Here is a 20,229-nt window from a genome sequence, read left to right as displayed (position 1 = left end):
GAAGGGTGTCCGTTCCGGAAAATAGGACCGGATTTTTTAGATCCTGTCCTATTTTCGTCCGGAAATCCGACACGGACGCCCCCATAGAAGTCTATGGGAGCGCCGGAATCACGGGCATTTTCCTGATGTATATCAGGAAAGTGCCCGCGATTCCGGACTGGTAGAGAGCCAGCCCCGGCCCCCCCCCCCCCCCCCCCCCCGCCGCTTAACCCCCAGTACCCGCTAGCCCCCGACAACCCTCACCACCGAAACACCGGCTCTCTTGCATCTGACCCTCTCCCCCCGCCCCCCCCCCCCCCCCCGGGAACTCACCACCGGGCCGCCCGCCGGACTACTACTCCCACCATGCTCTGCTGGCAGGCCATGATGGGAGTTGTAGTTCTGCAGCCTGTGGCCATCCAGGTTGCAGAACTACAACTCCCACCATATCTTGCTGACAGGTCATGATGGGACTTGTACTTCTGCAGCCTGTGGCCATCCAGGTTGCAGAAGTACAACTCCCATCATGGCTCTGCTGGCAGGCCATGATGGGAGTTGTAGTTCTGCAGCCTGTGGCCATCCAGGTTGCAGACGTACAACTCCCATCATGCCTTGCTGACAGGCCATGATGGGAGTTGTAGTTCTGCAGCCTGTGGCCATCCAGGTACACGGGTACCTGTGATTTATGTTGGCATACTAGACCATATTATCTCATCAGGAAATCCTGAAGGTTTTTCCTGATGGTTTCCTGATGGTAAAAACGGATTACTGTCAGGAAATCCTGATACTTTCCTGATGACATTTGAGGTCTCCTGATCTGGATTTCCTGACAGTAAAAACTGACACGGACGTGTGAATGGGGCCTTAATTTTACTTTCTCTGGAGCGCAGGTTGAGTGGCTATTTTTCTGTGTTTTTGTGTGAGTGGGTATATACCTGCACACTCTGTTCCTCCATCCACCCATCTCAAGGAGGTGGGGTACAAAGTTATACTTCCAGAATCACGTATTAAAATATAACTTTATTAATATATCTAAAAGTGTTGTATAAAACAACCTAGCTACAACAGAAAATAAATCTAAAAGGGGCACTTCACAACAATGCTGGAGTGTTGAGCCTCCAAGTACCCTGCTATACTCGTGCTAAGTAGCACTGATACATATACACAGCAGGGTAACCTCTTGAGATGTGGTATCTCTATTTCAGTTCCCTGCTTCAACCGTGCCAAATAGCACCAATACAAATATAGGAAGCAAGATGACAAAAAATTTTTTTATGTCTCATGTCTCTATGCGTTTCCCCCAGGGATCATTCTGGGATCATCAGGAGACTATAAATAACACAATGGTTCCTCATAGAGATTCTCAAAAAAAAAATAATATGCAGATAGTGTAAAGCAGGTTACTATGTATTAAAAGCCCAGCCGGGCAATATACATGTATACACCTGTTCAGGGGATGCGAGACATAAGGCAACATTGTGGTTCCTGATGTCTAATATTGTATGTTGTGCAGTTCCCAAATACAAAGTTATTTCCCGATTTTACCGCATTCCTACCCGTATCCATCTGATGTTCCTGGAGGCCTTACTGTTGTGCTGGAGGGACTGTGGGGAAGAAGGCTCGCTCCTACACATTATTTGGAGCTGTCCCAAGCTGGCATCTTTTTGGAAGGATGTGTGGGGGTATCACCTCGACCTTCTGCACATCTCCGATATTCCTCTTAAACTTTACCGCCACTCTGTTCTCTGTCACCTGATTAATGCCACAAGATATTGTGCCCCAGGACTGTGGAGAAGCCCAGAGCCTCCCAGTATCTTTTTGTGGATACGCAAGATTGAGGACATCAAGCGTTTGGAAGACTTCATGGTGCAATTGCATGACCGATCTACCTGTTTTTTCTGCACCTGGTTTTACAGGGACCAATTTACTTAAGGAAACCCCCAAAAATGTTTTAGTATGAGGGGAAAGATGTTAAAAAGAACCCCCCATACAACAAATAGATGCAAGACCAAATGTAAAAAAAATTATTGTTCTTTATTAACCTCTTCAGGACCGGGCAAATTTTTGTTTTTGCGCTTTTGTTTTTTCCTCATCGTGTTTTAAAAGACCATAGCGCTTGCATTTTTTCACCTACAGATCCGCATGAGCCCTTATTTTTTTGCGCCACTAATTGTACTTTGCAATGGCAGGCTTCATTTTTGCATAAAGTATGCTGCAAAACCAGGAAAAAATTAAATGTGTGATGAAATTGAAAAAAAAAATAAATAAATAACAATTTCTTTTTTAATTTGGGGGAGTTTTTCATTTACGCTGTTTGCCCTAGGGTAAAACTGTCTTGTTATATATGTTCCTCAAGTTGTTACGAGAACAATGATATGTAACTTGTGTAATTTTTATTTTACTTGATGGCTTTTAAAAAATGAAAACCTTTTTTAAAAAATTAATGTTCCTTAACCCCTTGCCTCCGCAGCCTGTTTTGGCCTTAATGACCAGGCTCATTTTTCAAAATCTGACCTGTCTCAGTTTATGCGCTTATAGCTCAGTGATGCTTTAACGTATGCTAGCGATTCTGAGATTGTTTTTTCGTCACATATGACACTTTATATTAGTGGCAAAATTTGGTCATTACTTTGTGTGTTTTTTGTGAAAAACATCAAAATATCATGAAAAATTTGAAAATTTTGCATTTTATGAACTTATGAAATTCTCTGCTTCTAAAAAAGGAAGTCATAGCACATAAATTAGTTACTAAGTCACATTACCAATATGTCTTCTTTATTCTGGCATAATTTGGGAAACATATTTTACTTTTTTAGGCTGTTATGGGGCTTAGAAATTTATTAGCAAATTATCACATTTTCATAAAATTTCCAAAACTGATTTTTTTAGGGACCAGTTCTTTTTTTAAGTGGGTTTAGGAGGCTTGTATACTAGAAACCCCCATAAGTGACCCCATTTTGGAAACTAGACACCTTAAAGAATTAATCTAGGGGTATAATGAGCATTTTAACCCTACAGGGGCTGGAGGAAAGTATTCACAATTAGGCCTTAAAAAAAATCGAAAATTTTAATTTTCCAATAATATATATGTTTAGATTAAAGTTTCTCCTTTCCAAAAGGAACATGAGAGAATCTGCACCCCAAAATTTGTAACGCAGGTTCTCTTGAGTACAACGGTACCCCATATGTGGGCGTAAACCACTGTATGGGCACACAGCAGGGCTCAGAAGGGAAGGAGCGCCAATTAGCTTTTTTAAAAAGTTTGAGCGCCAGGTGCATTTGCAGTGCCCCTGTAGTGTCAGCAGAATAGAATCCCCCCAAAAGTCACTCCATTTTCAAAAGTGCACCCCTCAAAGAATTCATCTTGGGGTAGGATGAGCATTTTGACCCCACATGCATTAGAGGAAAGTATTCAAAATTAGACAGTAAAAATGAAAAACACGAATTTTTCCAATAATATGTTCGTTTAGTTTGAAATTTCTCAATTTCACAAGGAAAAAGAGAAAAAAAGTACCCCAAAAATTGTAACGCAGGTTCTCCTGAATACAACGGTACCCCATATGTGGGCATAAACCACTGTATGGGCACACAGCGGGGCTCAGAAGGGAAGGAGTGCCAATTAGCATTTTCAGTGCAGATTTTTCTGAAGAAGTTTCTGAGCGCCAGGTGCGTTTGCAGCGCCCCTGTAGTGTCCGTAGAAAAGAACCCCCCCAAAAGTCACCCCATTTTGGAAAGTACACCCCTCAAAGAATTCATCTTGGGGTGTGGTGACCATTTTGAACCCACAGGTATTAGAGCAAAGTATTTAAAATTAGACAGTAAAAATGAAAAACTCGAATTTTTCCAATAATATGTTCGTTTAGTTTAAAATTTCTCAATTTCACAAGGAACATGAGAGAATCCGCACCCCAAAATTTGTAACGCAGGTTCTCCTGAGTACAACGGTACCCGATATGGGGGCATAAACCACTGTATGGGCACACAGGAGGGCTCAGAAGGAAGGGAGCGCCAATTAGCATTTTCAGTTCAGATTTTGCTGAAGAAGTTTCTGAGCGCCAGGTGCGTTTGCAGAGCCCCTGTAGTGTCCGCAGAAGAGAACCCCCCTAAAAGTCACCCCATTTTGGAAAGTGCACCCCTCAAAGAATTCATCTTGCGGTGTGGTGACCATTTTGACCCCACAGGTATTAGAGGAAAGTATTCAACATAAGACAGTAAAATTGAAAAACTTGAATTTTTCCAATAATATGTTTGTTTAGTTTGAAATTTCTCAATTTCACGAGGAACAGGAGAGAAGCTGCATGCCCAAATCTGTAACGCAGGTTCCCCTGAGTAGAACGGTACCCCATATGTGGGCATAAACCACTGTATGGGCACACAGCCGGGCTCAGAAGGGAAGGAGCGCCAATTAGCATTTTCAGTGCAGATTTTTCCAAAGAAGTTTCTGAGCGCCAGGTGCGTTTGCAGTGCCCCTGTAGTGTCAGCAGAAGAGAACCCCCCCAAAAGTCACCCCATTTAGGAAAGTACACCCCTCAAAGAATTCATCTTGGGGTGCAGTGAGCGGTTTGACCCCACAGGTATTAGAGGAAAGTATTCAAAATAAGACAGTAAAAATGAAAAACTCCAATATATGTTCGTTTAGTTTAAAATTTCTCAATTTCACGAGGAATGGGAGAAAAAATGTACCCCAAAATCTGTAACGCAGGTTCTCCTGAGTACAACGGTACCCCATATGTGGGCATAAACCACTGTATGGGCACACAGCAGGGCTCAGAAGGAAGGGAGCGCCAATTTGCTGGAGCAAAACCGCAGCTAGTAATGGTTATTAGAATAGCGCAGTTACTAAAATACAATAAAAAAATGAGATTACAGGTAATGTGGGGTGGTTACGGATAATCTGGGGTGTTTACGGGCAACCTGCGGTGGTTACGGGCAACCTGCGGTGGTTACGGGCAACGTGGGGTGGTAACGGGCAACGTGGGGTGGTTACGGATAAACTGAAGTGCTTATAGGTAATCTGGGATGGGAACCTGTAACGTGCGGTGGTCGGGGGCAACGTGCGGTGGTCGGAGGCAACGTGCAGTGGTCGGGGGCAACGTGCAGTGGTCGAGGGCAACGTGCGGTGGTCGGGGGCAACGTGCAGTGGTCGGGGGCAACGTACGGTGGTCGGGGGCAACGTGCGGTGGTCGGGGGCAACGTGCGGTGGTCGGGGGCAACGTGCGGTGGTCAGAGGCAACGTGCGGTGGTTAGAGGCAATCTGGGGGGAATTACATGTGATTAGGGGCAACATGGGGTGGTTACAGACAATCTGCGATGGTTACGAGCAACATGGGGTGGTTACAGACAATCTGGGGTGGTTACGGATAAACTGAAGTGCTTATAGGTAATCAGGGGTGGGTACATGTAATTTTGGGTGGTTACGGCAATCTGGTGTGGTTACGGGCAATCTGGAGGGGGTCACTGGCAACGTGCAGTGGTTACGTGCAATATGGGGGGGTTACGGGCAATCGGGGCTGATTACGGACCATCTGGAGGGGCTCACTGGCAATTTGGGGTGGTTACAGGCAACGTGCGGTGGTTATGGGCAATGTGTGGTGGTTATAGGCAACGTGCGGTGGTTATGGGCAACGTGCGGTGGTTATGGGCAACGTGCGGTGGTTATGGGCAACGTGCGGTGGTTATGGGCAACGTGCGGTGGTTATGGGCAACGTGCGGTGGTTAGTGGCAACGTGCGGTGGTTATGGGCAACGTGCGGTGGTTATGGGCAACGTGCGGTGGTTATGGGCAGCGTGCGGTGGTTATGGGCAGCGTGCGGTGGTTATGGGCAACGTGTGGTGGTTAGTGGCAACGTGCGGTGGTTAGTGGCAATGTGCGGTGGTTATGGGCAATGTGCGGTGATTACGTGCAATCTGGGGCGGATACGGGCAATCTGGGGCGGATATGGGCAACCTGCGGTGGTTACGGGTACTTTGGGGGGGCTAGGGGTAATCTGGGAGTAAAGTGCAATTATTACTATAATAAAAAGTGTGTGTTTTATTTTTTTGTATGTTTTTCACTTTTTGTACTTTATACATTAATTATCACTGTATTACTATGATTACTGTGATATTTTCTATCTCAGTAATCATAGTTCAGTGACAGAGACCAAATTGGTCTCTGTCACTTTAAATTTTCTGAGATAACTGATTCTGGAGCGCATGCGCACTTCAGAATCAGCCTGGACGTCGAGGAGGACGGAGCTTCGTGGATCCGGTGAGTATATGGGGAAGGGGGGGTGACTGGGGGACGGGGGTGACTGGGGGGGTGGGGGGCGACTTGGGGGGGGGCACGGTGACACTTTTTATCCCCTGTCACCAATGATTTATGGTGACAGGGGATAAAAAGTGCTGATCACTGGGAACAGGCGATCGGCGGTATATAGTATATACCGCTGATCGCCTGCTCCGGGACCACACGGGGGGGTCCCCGATCACTGCCCCATGCTCTCCGCTACCTCCGGTGGCGGAGAGCATGGGGCTTTGATCACTAATTCATTTCCATCCCTGCGAACAAACATCGTTTGTTCGCAGGGATGGGGGCGGCCATCTTGGATCTGATGGCCGCCCGGGTAGGGTGATCGGGGGGCTGATCTGGGGTCTGAGGGGACATTTTTCATCTCCCCCCACCGTGGATTCACGGTGGGGGGAGATGAAAACTATCGGCGGCGCCGGTAATGCCCGGTACCGGCGGATCGCCGCTAAAATGGTAGTAGCGGCGATCCGCCGGTATCGGAGGACGAGGGGAGGGGGCCGGGGGACACAGATTGAGTGGCGGTGGGGGGAGGCAGCGTTCTGCAGCCTCCCCCCGCCGCCCGATCGGCGGGGGACACTGAATCTCCCCATAGACGCTGCGGTCGCATTGACCGCGGCGTTTATGGGGTTAACTGCCCGGGGGGGAGCGCGGCTCCCCTCCGGGCAGTGGCAGCAGGAGGAGGCTGTGTGACACAGCCTCCTCCTGCTGCCCGATCTCACCTAGGGACAGAAGGGGGAGGCAGGGAAAGCATGATGCAGTCCAGGGACGTCATGATGCATTCTGCCACTGCTTTTCATGACGTCCCTGGACGTCATATTGGGGGAAGGGGTTAAAATTGCTTTATTGCCATGCTTATAGCGCTTTTATCCTTTGGTCTATGGGGCTGTGTGAGGTGTCATTTTTTGCGCCATAATATGTCCTTTTTTTCGGTAACTTACTTGCATATATGCGACTTTTTGATCACTTTTTATTACAATTTTTCTGGATTTGATGTGACAAAAAATGCGCAATTTTGCACTTTGGCGGGTTTTTGTGCTTACCCCATTTACCGTGCGAGATCAGTAATGTAATAATTTCATAGTTATTTATTTTTATTTATAAAATGGGAAAAGGGGGGTGATTCAGACTTTTATTAGGGGAGGGGATTTTTTTTATTAATAAAAACACTTTATTTTTTACTTTATACTTTAACTTTGAGTCCCCCCTGGGGACTTTCAGTATTACTGCAGTGATCTCCCATAGAGATGAGATCATTGCTGTATTACTCTGGTCTGCAGACCAGAGGAATCAAATGCCGAGCCGGGATCAGCGTTGGAGCGTCACTGAGTCCCGACTCGGTAAGCAGAAGGGATCTCCCCTCCATAATTGCATCGCGGGCGGGAGATACCTCACAAGACACCAGGGAAAGGGGGACAGTAATACATTTAAATGCAGCTGTCAGATTTGACAGCTGCATTTAAAGCGACTCTGTACCCACAATCTGACCCCCCCAAACCACTTGTACCTTTGGATAGCTGCTTTTAATCCAAGATTTGTCCTGGTGTCCGCTCGGCAGGTGATGCAGTTATTGTCCTAATAAACAACTTTTAAACTGGCAGCCCTGTGTCCTACGATCGGGGCTTAGATTGTGTATGCTTTAGGCTAGCACAACCTCTCTGTCCCTCCTTCCCGCCCTCCTCATCATTAGGAATGCTCCAGGCAGATTGTCTCCTATTCGTCAGCTGTGTGAATACTGAACATGGGCTGGATCGTTAAGCAACTGTGCAGTGTTCAGCATGGAGAAAATGTTCCAGTGGCATCCCTAATGATGAAGAGGACGGGAAGGAGGGACAAAGTTAGGACACAGATACTCCTGTTTGGCATGGAAGCTAAAGCCTATACAAATCCCCAACACTAGGGTTGATAGGAGTAAATTACGTTACATGATACACAAGAAAATAAATAAAGTTCAATAGAAAATATACATACATGTGTACTGGGCACTGGGCATATATAGGACAAGTAATAAAACTCACAGTGAATAAAGGTAAATGGATCACATCAGAAATCAATATACATTACCACTCATGTGTCCCTTGCACATGTGACCACTGCAGCACTCACCTGACGCGCGTTTCGCGTGTTGCTTTATCAAGGGTGAGCGAGTTACTGACTTGGATAATTACAAATTCCTTCTAACTCAGTGGTGTGGTAGGTTTTCCCTAAGACAGTGCTTCTCAATTCCAGTCCTCAGGCCTCACCAACAGGTCATGTTTTGAGGATTTCTTTAGTATTTCACAGGTGATATAATTATACTCGGTTCTTCAGGTATTCTCACAGGTGTCCTTTGTATGGGAAATCCTCAAAACATGACCTGTTGGTGAGGCCTGAGGACTGGAATTGAGAAGCACTGCCCTAAGACCCTTTCCCCCCTCTGCCCCTTTTTTTGTACGTCTTCTCTCCTCTTCCTCCTCTCCCCTTCTTCTTTCCCTCTCCCTCGGCAGCCCATAGAAGATAGCCGTGGTCTGCTGCCACTGCTCCTATTACACGGAGCGATGGCAGCAGATTGTTACTTTCTGCATCGTTGGTCTTTCAAGATGTTAAAAAACAATGATCAGCCGACATCATGCATGTCGGCTGATCGTTGCCTTTTAACATTGCTATTACACAAAACGATAATCGACCATAACGTGTATTATGGCCTTTAGTCTGATCACCAGATTGTGGAGTCAGGAAGGAATTTGTTTTCGCGTAAGTTGAAAAAAATTGGCTTCTACTATTTGATATTCACCTGAATGAACACTGAAGGGTCATATTCTGGATTGTATATGTCTTTTTTGGCCCTACATACTATATATCAATTGATCAATCTGGGCCTATGTTACTAAATTGCTTCTTATAGTAAGATCTATGTCTGAGAGCTCTGGGGTGACATCCCAGACATGTCTGACATTTAGACAATCACTGAATATATACAAAAGGTATAAGCAGTGAGGTGTCCCCTCTGGCCTAGCCTTAGGGAAGTTATATATTTGCTTCCCTTTGCTGTCCAGTACTTTCTCTGTTTCTTCTATTATATTAAACTTTATAAAATTAAACCTTGACTTTTCTGTTACTTAATCACTAGAGTCCCTCATCTCGAGGACACGCAGGCCCCTCACTACCGGGGAGTTATGTAACTGACTGCGTATATGCATCAGTATCGGCAAGAACTTTGGAACATCAGTTTCCTCCATTAAAAAAAGAGACACCAAAATAAACTTTGCATGTATTAACTGGTAATCTTCCCAAAAACTACCCTGCCTATTGTCATAAGAGACATGAATGTCTTTCTTTAGTGTAATAATATTGCAAGCTGTAAACTGCTCAGATGCTAAGGGAACACTTTAAGTGTCATTATAAAAAAAAATCTGAGACAAATATTGATCATCTGTCAAGGTCTGGGTAACCCCCACAGACCTCTGGACATGGCCGGGATAAGAATGGGGCCAATTGCCTATCTCCCTAACTCCCTGTGAGCTCTATAGACTTGTTCTCAAATCAACTGGTTTCAGAAAGTTACTGGTTACAGATTTCTAATTTCTATTAAAAAATCTCCAGTATTCCAGTATTTATCACCTGCTGTATGTCCTGTAGGAGGTGGTGTACTTTTCAGCTGCTGTAGGTCTTGCAGGAAGTGGTATATTCTTTCTAGTCTGACACTGTGCTCTCTGCTGCCATCTCTGTCCATGTCAGGAACTTCCCAAAGCAGGAGAGGTCTCTATGGGGATTTTCTGCTGCTATGGACAGTTCCTGACATGGACAGAGGTGGCAGCAGAGAGCTCTGTGTCAGACTAGAAAGAATACACCACTTCCTGCAAGACCTACAGCAGCTGATAGGTACTGGAAGACTTAATTAAATAGAAGTAATTTACAGGTGGTGGCTACACACAGGAGCTCCTGTCTTCCTGTCTGATTCTTTAATTTTGCATTTTGCTATGGTCCTTATCCCTACTGGTAGGAGGTGGTACCTGCAGCCTATTCAGGTGGCACAGGTATTTCCATCTGCTTCCCAGACCCCTCCAGCCTGTTTGTGGTCCCTGGACGTAGACTAGAAGATGAAAACAATGCAGGTGAGTTACACAATTTGCGTAACCTCCATCGACTTTAATGGAAGTTTTGTAAATGGTGTAACTCCACGAGCAAGATCTATAGAGGTGGGTAAGCAAGTCTGCATATAAACTTTATATGTCAGGTATAACTTTGTTATAATCCTTTACACAACTCAGTATTTACCCAGTGAATTGTGTGAAACCATCTGTAGAGTGCGCAGCTCAGATCAGACAACCCGCGCCTTGACTTACTGACCTCTCCAACGTCATTACACAACGGCCACAAGGACGCTGGTTAGATCACCAGTCATATTAGCAGCTTTTCTCCACTATCTGGAAAGTTCACTTTTCACCCTTGAGCAGATCTGAAGTGAATGCCAGATACATATTGGATTTTGCAGATAGGGAAAGAAAGACACAAGAAACTTTAAATGATAGCTGGTTTAGTTTAGGTTCCTTATGATGTAACAATAATCATTCCTTTATTTGTATAGCGCCAACATATTCCACAGCACTGTACAGAGGTTTTCATTGCTGGGGTTTCCCCTACTAATGTTCTCTGTGCCTCATGGAAAATATTCTTTACTCATTTTTCTTATAGGTAAAGTATAATATTATTAAAACCTTCCCACATCTCAAAGAAGCGTCAGGCTTTCTGTTCCTGCCTCTACCCGGTCCATGACGTAAGAGAGTGTTTCCACCTAGTGCCTGTGTGTATTAAGGTTAAACCCCTCCATTTATCTTCAGTTGTTGTTGCAGTTGTGGTATGCCAAGATGAACACGTGAAAGAGAAAGTAGTTAGAGATGAGCGAACCTGGAGCATGCTCGAGTCGATCCGAACCCGAACTTTCGGCATTTGATTAGCGGTGGCTGCTGAACTTGGATAAAGCCCTAAGGCTACGTGGAAATCATGGATATAGTCACTGGCTGTATCCATGTTTTCCAGACAACCTTAGAGCTTTATCCAAGTTCAGCAGCCCCCGCTAATTAAATGCTGATCGTTCGGGTTCGGGTCGACTCGAGCATGCTCCAGGTTCGCTCATCTCTAAAAGTAGTCTTTTTTTCTCATCCTTGGGCCTAGCATAAAGAGGTAGCAATTAAAGTATGTAGAGTCCATCATCTTGAGACAATTGGCCCCTCCTAGGAAAGAGAATGTAAAGGGTTTCCAATTGTCTAGAGTGGATTCCAGGTTAGAAATATATGGGATAATATTGGCCTGGTAAAGTTTTTTGGGGGGTTCTAAGGTATGTGTACTCCCAGCTATTTCAGTGAGGAATCCCAACCATTGGAAGGGATAAGCTATTGTTCATAGTGGTCGTCTTCAGTCATGTAAGGAGGAAGTCCGGGCAAAATAATTTTAAGATATGTTATGGCCTGTTCAGGTCTCTATCTCCTACTAAAAAGGGACACGATGATAATCAATATGTATAATGTTTATTAATGAATTCCATATAAAACATGATTAACAATAATAAAAGCCAATAGCCATGCACATGGGACTAGGAATCCACAGGATAATTAAAACAGTATTGCACAAGAATCGGTAAACAAGATTAAACAGCAGTCTGTAAACAGTGATTCATTGCACAAAAAACACTTGGCCAAAAGTTGTAAACATAAGGAGACAAAATCACATATTGGTCATACTACCTGTGGTCAGAAGTGTGTGAATGCTCCCCTCCAACGCACGTATCGCGCAAAGCTGAGACCCCCAAATAAGGCTAGAATGAAGGGGCGCGTGCGGTAAGTGCTCTACAGCTATACTGAATAGAGTATGGTTCTAATAGAAGTCAGTGGGGTTTCCTGTATATGGAATATCTTGTGGCCCCATTGATTCCCATTGTAGTTCTGTAGACAGCTTGGGATAGCAGTTTAGAGCACAATACTTGCAGCCAAGCACTTCCACTTCATTATAATGATTGTTGGGGGGGGGGGGGGGGGCTTAGCCGTCAGGAACGCTGACCTCCGTTTATAATCATTAGAGAAGACAAGCCGGTCAGGAGCCGTAGCCCGTCCCTGCCTGGCGATATGCAAGCCTCCATTGATTGCCGCGTGGGGCTGGGACTAAGCCCCCCGGCTGGCCTGCTCCCTCTAATGATTATCAGTGGAGGGGACAGGCCGGATCGGTAGCCAATATGGTGACACTTCTTTACCCTGACACTATCTGGGGAGAGTTGGGAGGCCTCCGTCCATATTGTAGAGTCGGCTGGTCCAGTCAGAGTTGGCTAGCTCTTCACTATTGGTGGCCTAAAGATGTATACTACCCACAGGTTTGAGCCCCTATAATCCTCTAGAATCTGTAAGGCAGTAAAGAATCTATGCTGCATTTGTCCTTCTCTCTAAATAGATAAGCATTTGTATATAGACCGTGATTCAGCCTGTACATGTGACCACACCAAGCCTCACATGCTTCACCCATAGACTTACCATTGCACCGTGACTCTCCGGCCGATCCCTTGATTAGAAGCGAATGGGAAGTCACTTGTTTCCTCATCACACTGAACAGGAATAGAAATCTTTCCATAGAAAGCCATGATCGTAACATTTTTGTGATCCATGTAGTGACTCTCAAGCAGAGCCCTGACATAGGGTAGGGGGGGAGGCAACTGCTATCGAGGAGGGGAGTGCAGTTAATAAAATAAAAAAAACAATGCCATCCCTTTAAATTTCTTTGTACAATTTGTATGGCACTGTGTCCAGGCAGCTGCTGATTCTGTAGTTGTCCGAGGATTGCTTCTTGTTAGGCCCACATTGCAGTATTGTTGATACCTATATTATAACCAGTGCTGCCCAGAGAAGAAGATACTAGGTGGCCATATTGTTATTTTGCATGTTGGGAATGTTATCAGGAGCGGTGATAAGATATCCTTTGTTTACAACCCTATAGTAATGCCACAACTTCCTTTTTTATTGGAATTATGGAACAAATGTGGTTGTTTACAGCAAGAAGGCGTTCAGCGTACAACAATATAATCTTTGGACCATGGTCAGAAGTTGAAGAGACTACCGGCCTCCTGGTCTGACAGTTGAAGAGCTGACGTCCTTGCTTGGTATAGTATAGAGTGACATCACAGGTTGTGATAAGCTTTTCAGCAGTGTAGTAATTCAGCACTTCCAGACTGTGGGAAACTACATTTTCATGACCATAAACCTTTCTAAATTACATGGTAAAGACTACGAGTGCACAAAAGTCATGAAGGGTTCCTACCTCACTATGACCACCTTCACAGCACAAGAGATCAGTATTTTTATGTAGAGTCTCTGCCATGTGTGTTTGGTTAAAGGAGTATTCCCATCTCAGCTAATATGGTTATACATTTAGGACTCATCAGGTTAAATATCTTTGAAAATACAATAATTTGGCAAACTCCTGATGTGCTGCTCTGTCCTCTCATTGTTGACAGCTTGCTGTCTAGGTTACTGACCACCTCTCTGCTCTAAAAGCTGTGGTCTGGCTGCTGTATATACTGTATAGCTATAGTATATACAGATTTAGGATATGTTCAGGCGCTGTATGAGACCGGCCAGGTCACGGAACGACCGGTCCCAGAAAAGATCGTCCTGGCCAGTACTGCAGTAGGGCCGGATGATCTTTAGCACCGCTGAGTTCTGATCTGGCGCATCCGTGCACGCCCGCATCAGAACTCTTCACTGCACACAATGGAGCGAGCGGCCGGAGCCGCACTCTCCATAGTGTGCAGTGACAGGGTTTTCTGCGGCCGCTCTTCATTGAATAGCGGCCGCAGAAAACTGATATGTCAGTTTCTCGCAGTGCCACTAGGGATCCCGGCCGGAGTGTATACTATGTGGCAGATTTATCAAACATGGTGTAAAATAGAATTGTCTTAGTTGCCCCTAGCAACCAATCAGTTTCCATCTTTCATTTTTCAAAGAGCCTGTATGGAATGAAAGGTGGAATCTGATTGGTTGCTAGGGGCAACTGAGACAATTCTACTTTACACCAGTTTAATAAATCTTCCCCTATGTGTATACACTCCGGATGGAATTCTCTCAACCTGCAGCACAAAGTACTGCAGAAATTACCGCAGAACTTTGTGTGAACATAGCCTTAGTGTGTGTGTATATATATATATATATATATAATATATATACACTATGGGGGAGATTTATCAAAGGGTGTAAAATTTAGACTGGTGCAAACTGCCCACAGCAACCAATCACAGCTCAGCTTTCCTTTCAGCACTGCCTAAAGCGGAGCTGTGATTGGTTGCTGTGGGTAGTTTGCACCAGTCTAAATTTTACACCCTTTGATAAATCTCCCCCTATATCTGTACTTATCTACATTATAGCTATATAATGCGTAAAAGTAATACCAGCTGGCAGAACTGCAGTTTTTTTTATTCCCACCATAACCCACAAACAATGGAATAAAAAGTGATCAAAAGGTCCGGTCTATGCAGATGTGGTACCAAACTAAAACTACAAATTATGGTGCAAAGAATGGACCCCAATTCAGCTCCATAGATGGAAAATTTTAAAAAGTTCTAGGGGTCAGAATATACCAATTAAAATGTGATTGAAACTATACAAAGTATTATTAGTATTATTATTATTATTATCATACCAACCTGAGAAATACAGAATACAGATTACCGCACAATGAACAGCATGGAAACAACCACCACCACTCTTCTCGGATTCTCATATTTGCAAAACCCACTTGTTCCGCTAGTGGTTCTAGCTGAGTGGGCAGTAATAGAAATAACTGCTCGCTGTGCTAAGGCTGCCGCACACAGGGATAGTGTCTTATATACAGCTCCCTCCAGTTACCATATATAAGAATATACAGTACAGGGGGGACATAGGACTCTGCTCTGTATAGTGCCGTTCAGATGCGCTAGAACAGAGAAAGGGGTCAGGAAGTGCAGGGCTTTAGACAGCCCAGCAGTTCCCTGACACAATCATTGGTGGCAGCCGAAAGCTCACTCCTTACTGCTGCCAGTCAATGAAGTGTATATGTAAATTTAAAAAAAATCATTGATTTAAATGAAGTTATATTACAAAGTAATAAATCTTTATTAAAGCAAAATTATCACTTTTTTTAGTCTCGATGACCCCTTTAATTCCTTTCTTATTATAAAGTAAAAGGAAGTGTTGTAATCTGCTATCTAGTGATCAGCAGCTGATCAGTGACATGAAATGATTGTCGGGTGCTTGGAGGCTGCACTGTCTATTGTTGGCTCTGGGCCGCGCTGTTTACACATACACCTCCATACACTGCACCTTACACCTCCTCCCTGTTATGCCTTCTTATAGGTCACATACCTGAGCAGGGAGAAACCATACAACCATGCATTATGCAGTTTCTGTGAGTTACACTGTAACAGGAGTGAGTAATCCACTTGCAGTCCTAGAACACAATTCCTATGTACAAAACTGCTGTGTAAATTAGGTGAGGAGGTGATGGAGCCATCCCCACACTTCCCTCTACTATGAAATAGAAGCCTGTGAACTAAAGAGCAATTCAATATCCTCAAGAAGTACGGGTTATAGCACGCTGCTCCTAAAGCTAATAAATCACGCTGTTGTAATCATTTATTATTTAAAGGGGATGTTCACTTTCAGTCATTACTGCCTACACAGCCAAAGGTACACTACCTGGCTTCTTTCATATTGCATTAGAAGTGGAGTCACTCTGTAAATACATTACAATACTTAGGGGAAATTATCGGCACCATTTTAAGTTAGATCCCTATGCTAATAAGGCGGTTGGTGCACTGGGGGTGGGACTACAGCCCCCAGTGCACTAATCCACCCCTTGGCCTGCGGATATTCATTAGAAGGGGCAGACTGGCTTGAGTGGTGCACTGGGGGGTGGTCCCGCCCCCAGTGCACCAAACCGATAGATGGCAATCTTTGCCAAAATCAGTAGATTTATCCGCCTTTTTCTTTTTAGCAAATCATAAGCTCTGTGCAGACTCCTCCATGGACCGATGATGGGAAAATGCGTAGGGATAGTGTTGGCTATACACCTTCAATAACTGATAGGAAAATAAGTTCTCTTTTCCGACGGGCCCTTGTCCTCCCCATACACAGGAACGTTAAGTACGGCCGAGCGTTCCTGTGTTCTCTATGGGAAGGGGAGGGGTAAGCCACAGCGAGATACTTCTGGCTTTGTCTTATCCCTCCCAGAACAAAGGGGTCGAGTGGTGATTTTCCATCATGCCCGACCCCTTTCAACACTGACATCATCTGTCGATGGTCATTCGTGAGAGCCCTTATACAGCACATACTGACAGCCAGATGAAAGTATAAAGTGTACAGGACCTTTAGCCTCCAGATGCTACCTGGACTGGAGCAGGTTACCTCTTTGTATTCTGCTACTGTCTTATCGCCCACATTATATCTACATGTGACTTGATCTGTATACCTGTATCTGCATGCTATGTAGTTTTTGGCTGGGTTTCTCATCACATACCTCATCATGGTTTCTGGGAGGCAGGATCTTCTTCATGTTTGTCAGGATTTTTTTTTTAAATATCAATAAATATTCTTGAGTGTTCAGTTAGGAGGTGCAATCTGCGTACATCTCCCCCTTTTCAGAAGTTGCTGAATCCTATATCTGGTTATGCAAACCACTTCTTCTGTGCAGAAACCGAGACAAGGGGGAATGCTGGGAGATTCCAGCTCTGAAGTTTGCAGCTTTGTGAATGCAGCTCTGGAGTATACACCTCATGCAGAGATGAGATGATAGCTCTTGGCATCCTTCAGTTCATCTGAGTTCAGCTGATATATTATTAAAGGAGTCTCTGTGTGTGAGAGTCAGCATCTGGCATAGACTCCATCCATCCGAGATGCGGCAGCCACATCTTCTGTCCCACCTTGTGACGCTTTCTAGAAACTTAGGTTGTCATCGAGCAATGAATATATATAAAGAATATTGTGTAAATGAGCCAGGATTTATCTAAGATACCTGCTTATAACTGTGCCTCCTCCATGTTTTCATGTTATATTGCTGCTCTGTGACTAGAGCACTAGCACTATATTAAAGGTTGTTATGCAAAAAACAGCGCCACACCCTGTCTTCAGGTTGTGTGTGGTATTACAACTTGGCTCCATTCCTTTCAACGGAACTGATCTGCAATACCGGAATCAACTTGAAGGCAAGAGTGATGCTGTTTCTTTGAAGACAGTGACCATGTTTTTCTAATTCTGCATAATCTCTTTAATTCATTCACAGTATCAGAACCCACCTTCCCAAGCCTTTATTGTCATCGTCATTCCACATATTAAAAGTGTATTCCCAACAAACCATCTGACTGCTAGGACTACTGATCCCCAAAACAGAAAAAATGTGTCTTCCCCCCTCCCTTCTCCAAATGACTGTAGGGCAGCACGCATGCATACCTATTGCTCCATTCATTTTCTATGGGACTTCTGAAGTGTTGCAGAGTATGGCAAACAGTGGCTGTAATACAATATAATGATTTTACACCTCATTGGTTGTTGCAGGTCACATGTCCCCACCTCTTATTTATATGTTTGTTCACTATATAGATGGTCCTAAAATAGGCTGCACTGTTATTATGGCCCGAAACGTTGCCGCTATTATGTTATAGGAGTGACAAATAGTTACCAGATGTGTTACTTTATGAGTGTTTTATGGGGACACTGCGGCTGTCATTATGGCGGAGATGTCACAGTATCTGTGGTCGGGCCTTTCATACTCTACCACTTTTACCATGATGACATTTGTTGGCGAGACAGAAATAAACCAGAAGGTATTCTTCTACCTCCAGAACAGCGCAGGTAGATAAAAAAAAGTAAAAAAATCAACCCACACCTTAGTTATTGTATCAGTATAATGACTAAGCCTGGGAGGAGCCGTGCACATGGTGCACCCCATACAGATCTACAGTGAAGTTTACAAACAGTGTTTCCTTAGAGTCTGCTTTGTTCTTTGTTCCCTATGTGAAATGCTTCTCTCTCCCGATGTAGTCAACACACGTGAATGCAGGCGGTTACCAGGAGGTGAGGGGGAAGCACGTCCGTCCAAGGATCACACCACTCCGCAGCTCGGCCCCTTTCCTGCACCAGAAAGAGATAGGAAGGAAATATTTACAAAATGACTGTAACCCTCCTGAGTTCTCTGGAAGCACCGAACAAGTTATCCAGGCTTAGAAAAACATGGCCACTTTTCTCCAGAAATAACTCCTCTCATGTGTGAGTTTGCACCTCAGTTCCATTGAAGTGAATGGAGCTGATTTGTAATACCACACACAACCTGTGGACAGGGGTGGCACTGTTTTTGCAAGAAAGTAGCTGTGTTTTTTCTAACCCAGGATAATCTCAAGCACGCTGACACCTCGGAGCAAGCAAGAAGCCCACCATTATGTACAGATGGGTACCGAGGCCACAATACAGGACATAGTGCATCTGTTATTACAGCTCAGTCGCATTCACTTTAATGGGGATGAGGTGCATAACCAAACAAAGCCTGTAGACAAGGGTGGCGCTCTTTTTGAATAGAAGCAGATGTTTGTGTTTTTTTTTTATCACAACCACTTTACAAAGTGTTCACTATTCTTGAGCTGTGCAGAAGTGACACCACTTTCTAGTTTATATCCTCCTAGCACAGATATAGCAGCACGCCGTGTTAAAAGGACAGCAGATCCCAGTAATTGTTCCCTATCATGTACAGTAGCAGTAACTATTCTCATGAGGAAGTACAGTCCCTCCCAATTTTCAGGTTAAACATAGATTGTAGTATATGGTGGAAACTTTATATATCCAGCAGGATGTGGGCTTGTTGCCAAATGCAGCAGCGTCATAAAGCTGTGTCATTGTGTTACCATGCATTCACTTACAGACATCACTCTTATTTTCAGCCAGCAGCTCCTTCCACAAAAACTAACCTAACTACTTGTTAAGAACGCAAATTATAGAGGGGGAAGAAAGTGTCGCTGTCGTTATAACTTTTAAAATCTAGATCAACAGTAGATGTGATGTAAAGCAAGTTTGCAATTTACATTCATTATTTGTTGTTGTCATGCTGTAAAACATGCTGTACTTACCAGAAATCCAGGTCCTTGAAGCTTTTTAGACTTGTGCTGGTTGAAAAAAAAGAGACTAAACAAATGAAGTCTGACATGTACAGAGAGTCACGGCTCAATTTGTCCATCAATCACATGACAGCGAGTCCAGATGAGCTGGGAAACACGGGACTTTGAAAAACAGTCAGAACACAGGAAGTACCGTGTTTTCCATAACTAAAAAAAAAAATTGCAAACCTGCTTTATATCACATTTACTGTTGGTTTAGGTTTTAAAAGTTATAAAAACAGTGACACTTTAAAGCGTTGCTGTCACTTATAAAAAAAAAAAAGTTTTAAGCCCCTAGTGATTGCAGGAGTCTCGGCTCAACATTAGACTATTAGACTAAGCGATTCTTTTGTTTTCTCAGATTAACGATAAAAGATTGCAAACGATCACTTTTGTGAATGACCTGAAATCGTTCACCATAATACACCGAACAATAGTCGTTAGTTACTATATGAACCAGGGCTGTGGAGTCGGAGTCGGAGCTAGTTTTGGCTGGAGTTGGAGTCGGAAAAAAATGTACCGACTCCGAATCCAGCTTTAAAAAAAAAATATTTAAAAAAGTTAAATTGAGTTTTGATATGATTTTTTTGCTGAGTTTTGCTCATGAATATTTTTTATGAGCAACATTCTAATAGGACTCAACATTCTAAGGGGGCTCAGGGAAAAATTTGGCAGCTTGTTTCTGAGCTGGAAGAGTCAATTGTGTGGGGGGGAGATCTGTGCTGGTCTCTTCCTGGATGCTGGATGACTGTATATGAGCAGCAGTGTAATATGAGGAGGATGAGAAGACATAAGTAGTGTAGCAGTAACCTCTGTCCTCAGTGTGGTGT

General features: G+C 44.2%; 1 protein-coding gene and 1 long non-coding RNA gene across 6 annotated transcripts in view; one reads left to right on the top strand and one right to left on the bottom strand.

Moving 5' to 3' along the window:
• The window catches only part of LOC138768879 (uncharacterized), a 152,064-nt gene that overhangs the window by 16,954 nt on the left and 114,881 nt on the right, over window positions 1–20,229 (top strand). The window lies entirely within an intron of this gene.
• LOC138768844 (low-density lipoprotein receptor 1-like) overlaps window positions 18,172–20,229 on the bottom strand; it is a 54,040-nt gene continuing 51,982 nt past the window's right edge. Inside the window, exon 11 of the mRNA XM_069946810.1 lies at window positions 18,172–18,386. Within this exon, the coding sequence (XP_069802911.1) occupies window positions 18,358–18,386 (29 nt within the window). The 3' untranslated portion in view covers window positions 18,172–18,357. The remainder of the gene's footprint in view (window positions 18,387–20,229) is intronic.

This window comes from Dendropsophus ebraccatus, chromosome 1 (genome assembly GCF_027789765.1).
Source record: "Dendropsophus ebraccatus isolate aDenEbr1 chromosome 1, aDenEbr1.pat, whole genome shotgun sequence".
Classification (NCBI taxonomy): Eukaryota; Metazoa; Chordata; class Amphibia; order Anura; family Hylidae; genus Dendropsophus; species Dendropsophus ebraccatus.
The sequence above is the reverse complement of the archived record's forward strand: the minus strand, read 5'-3'. Positions and strand labels throughout refer to the sequence as shown.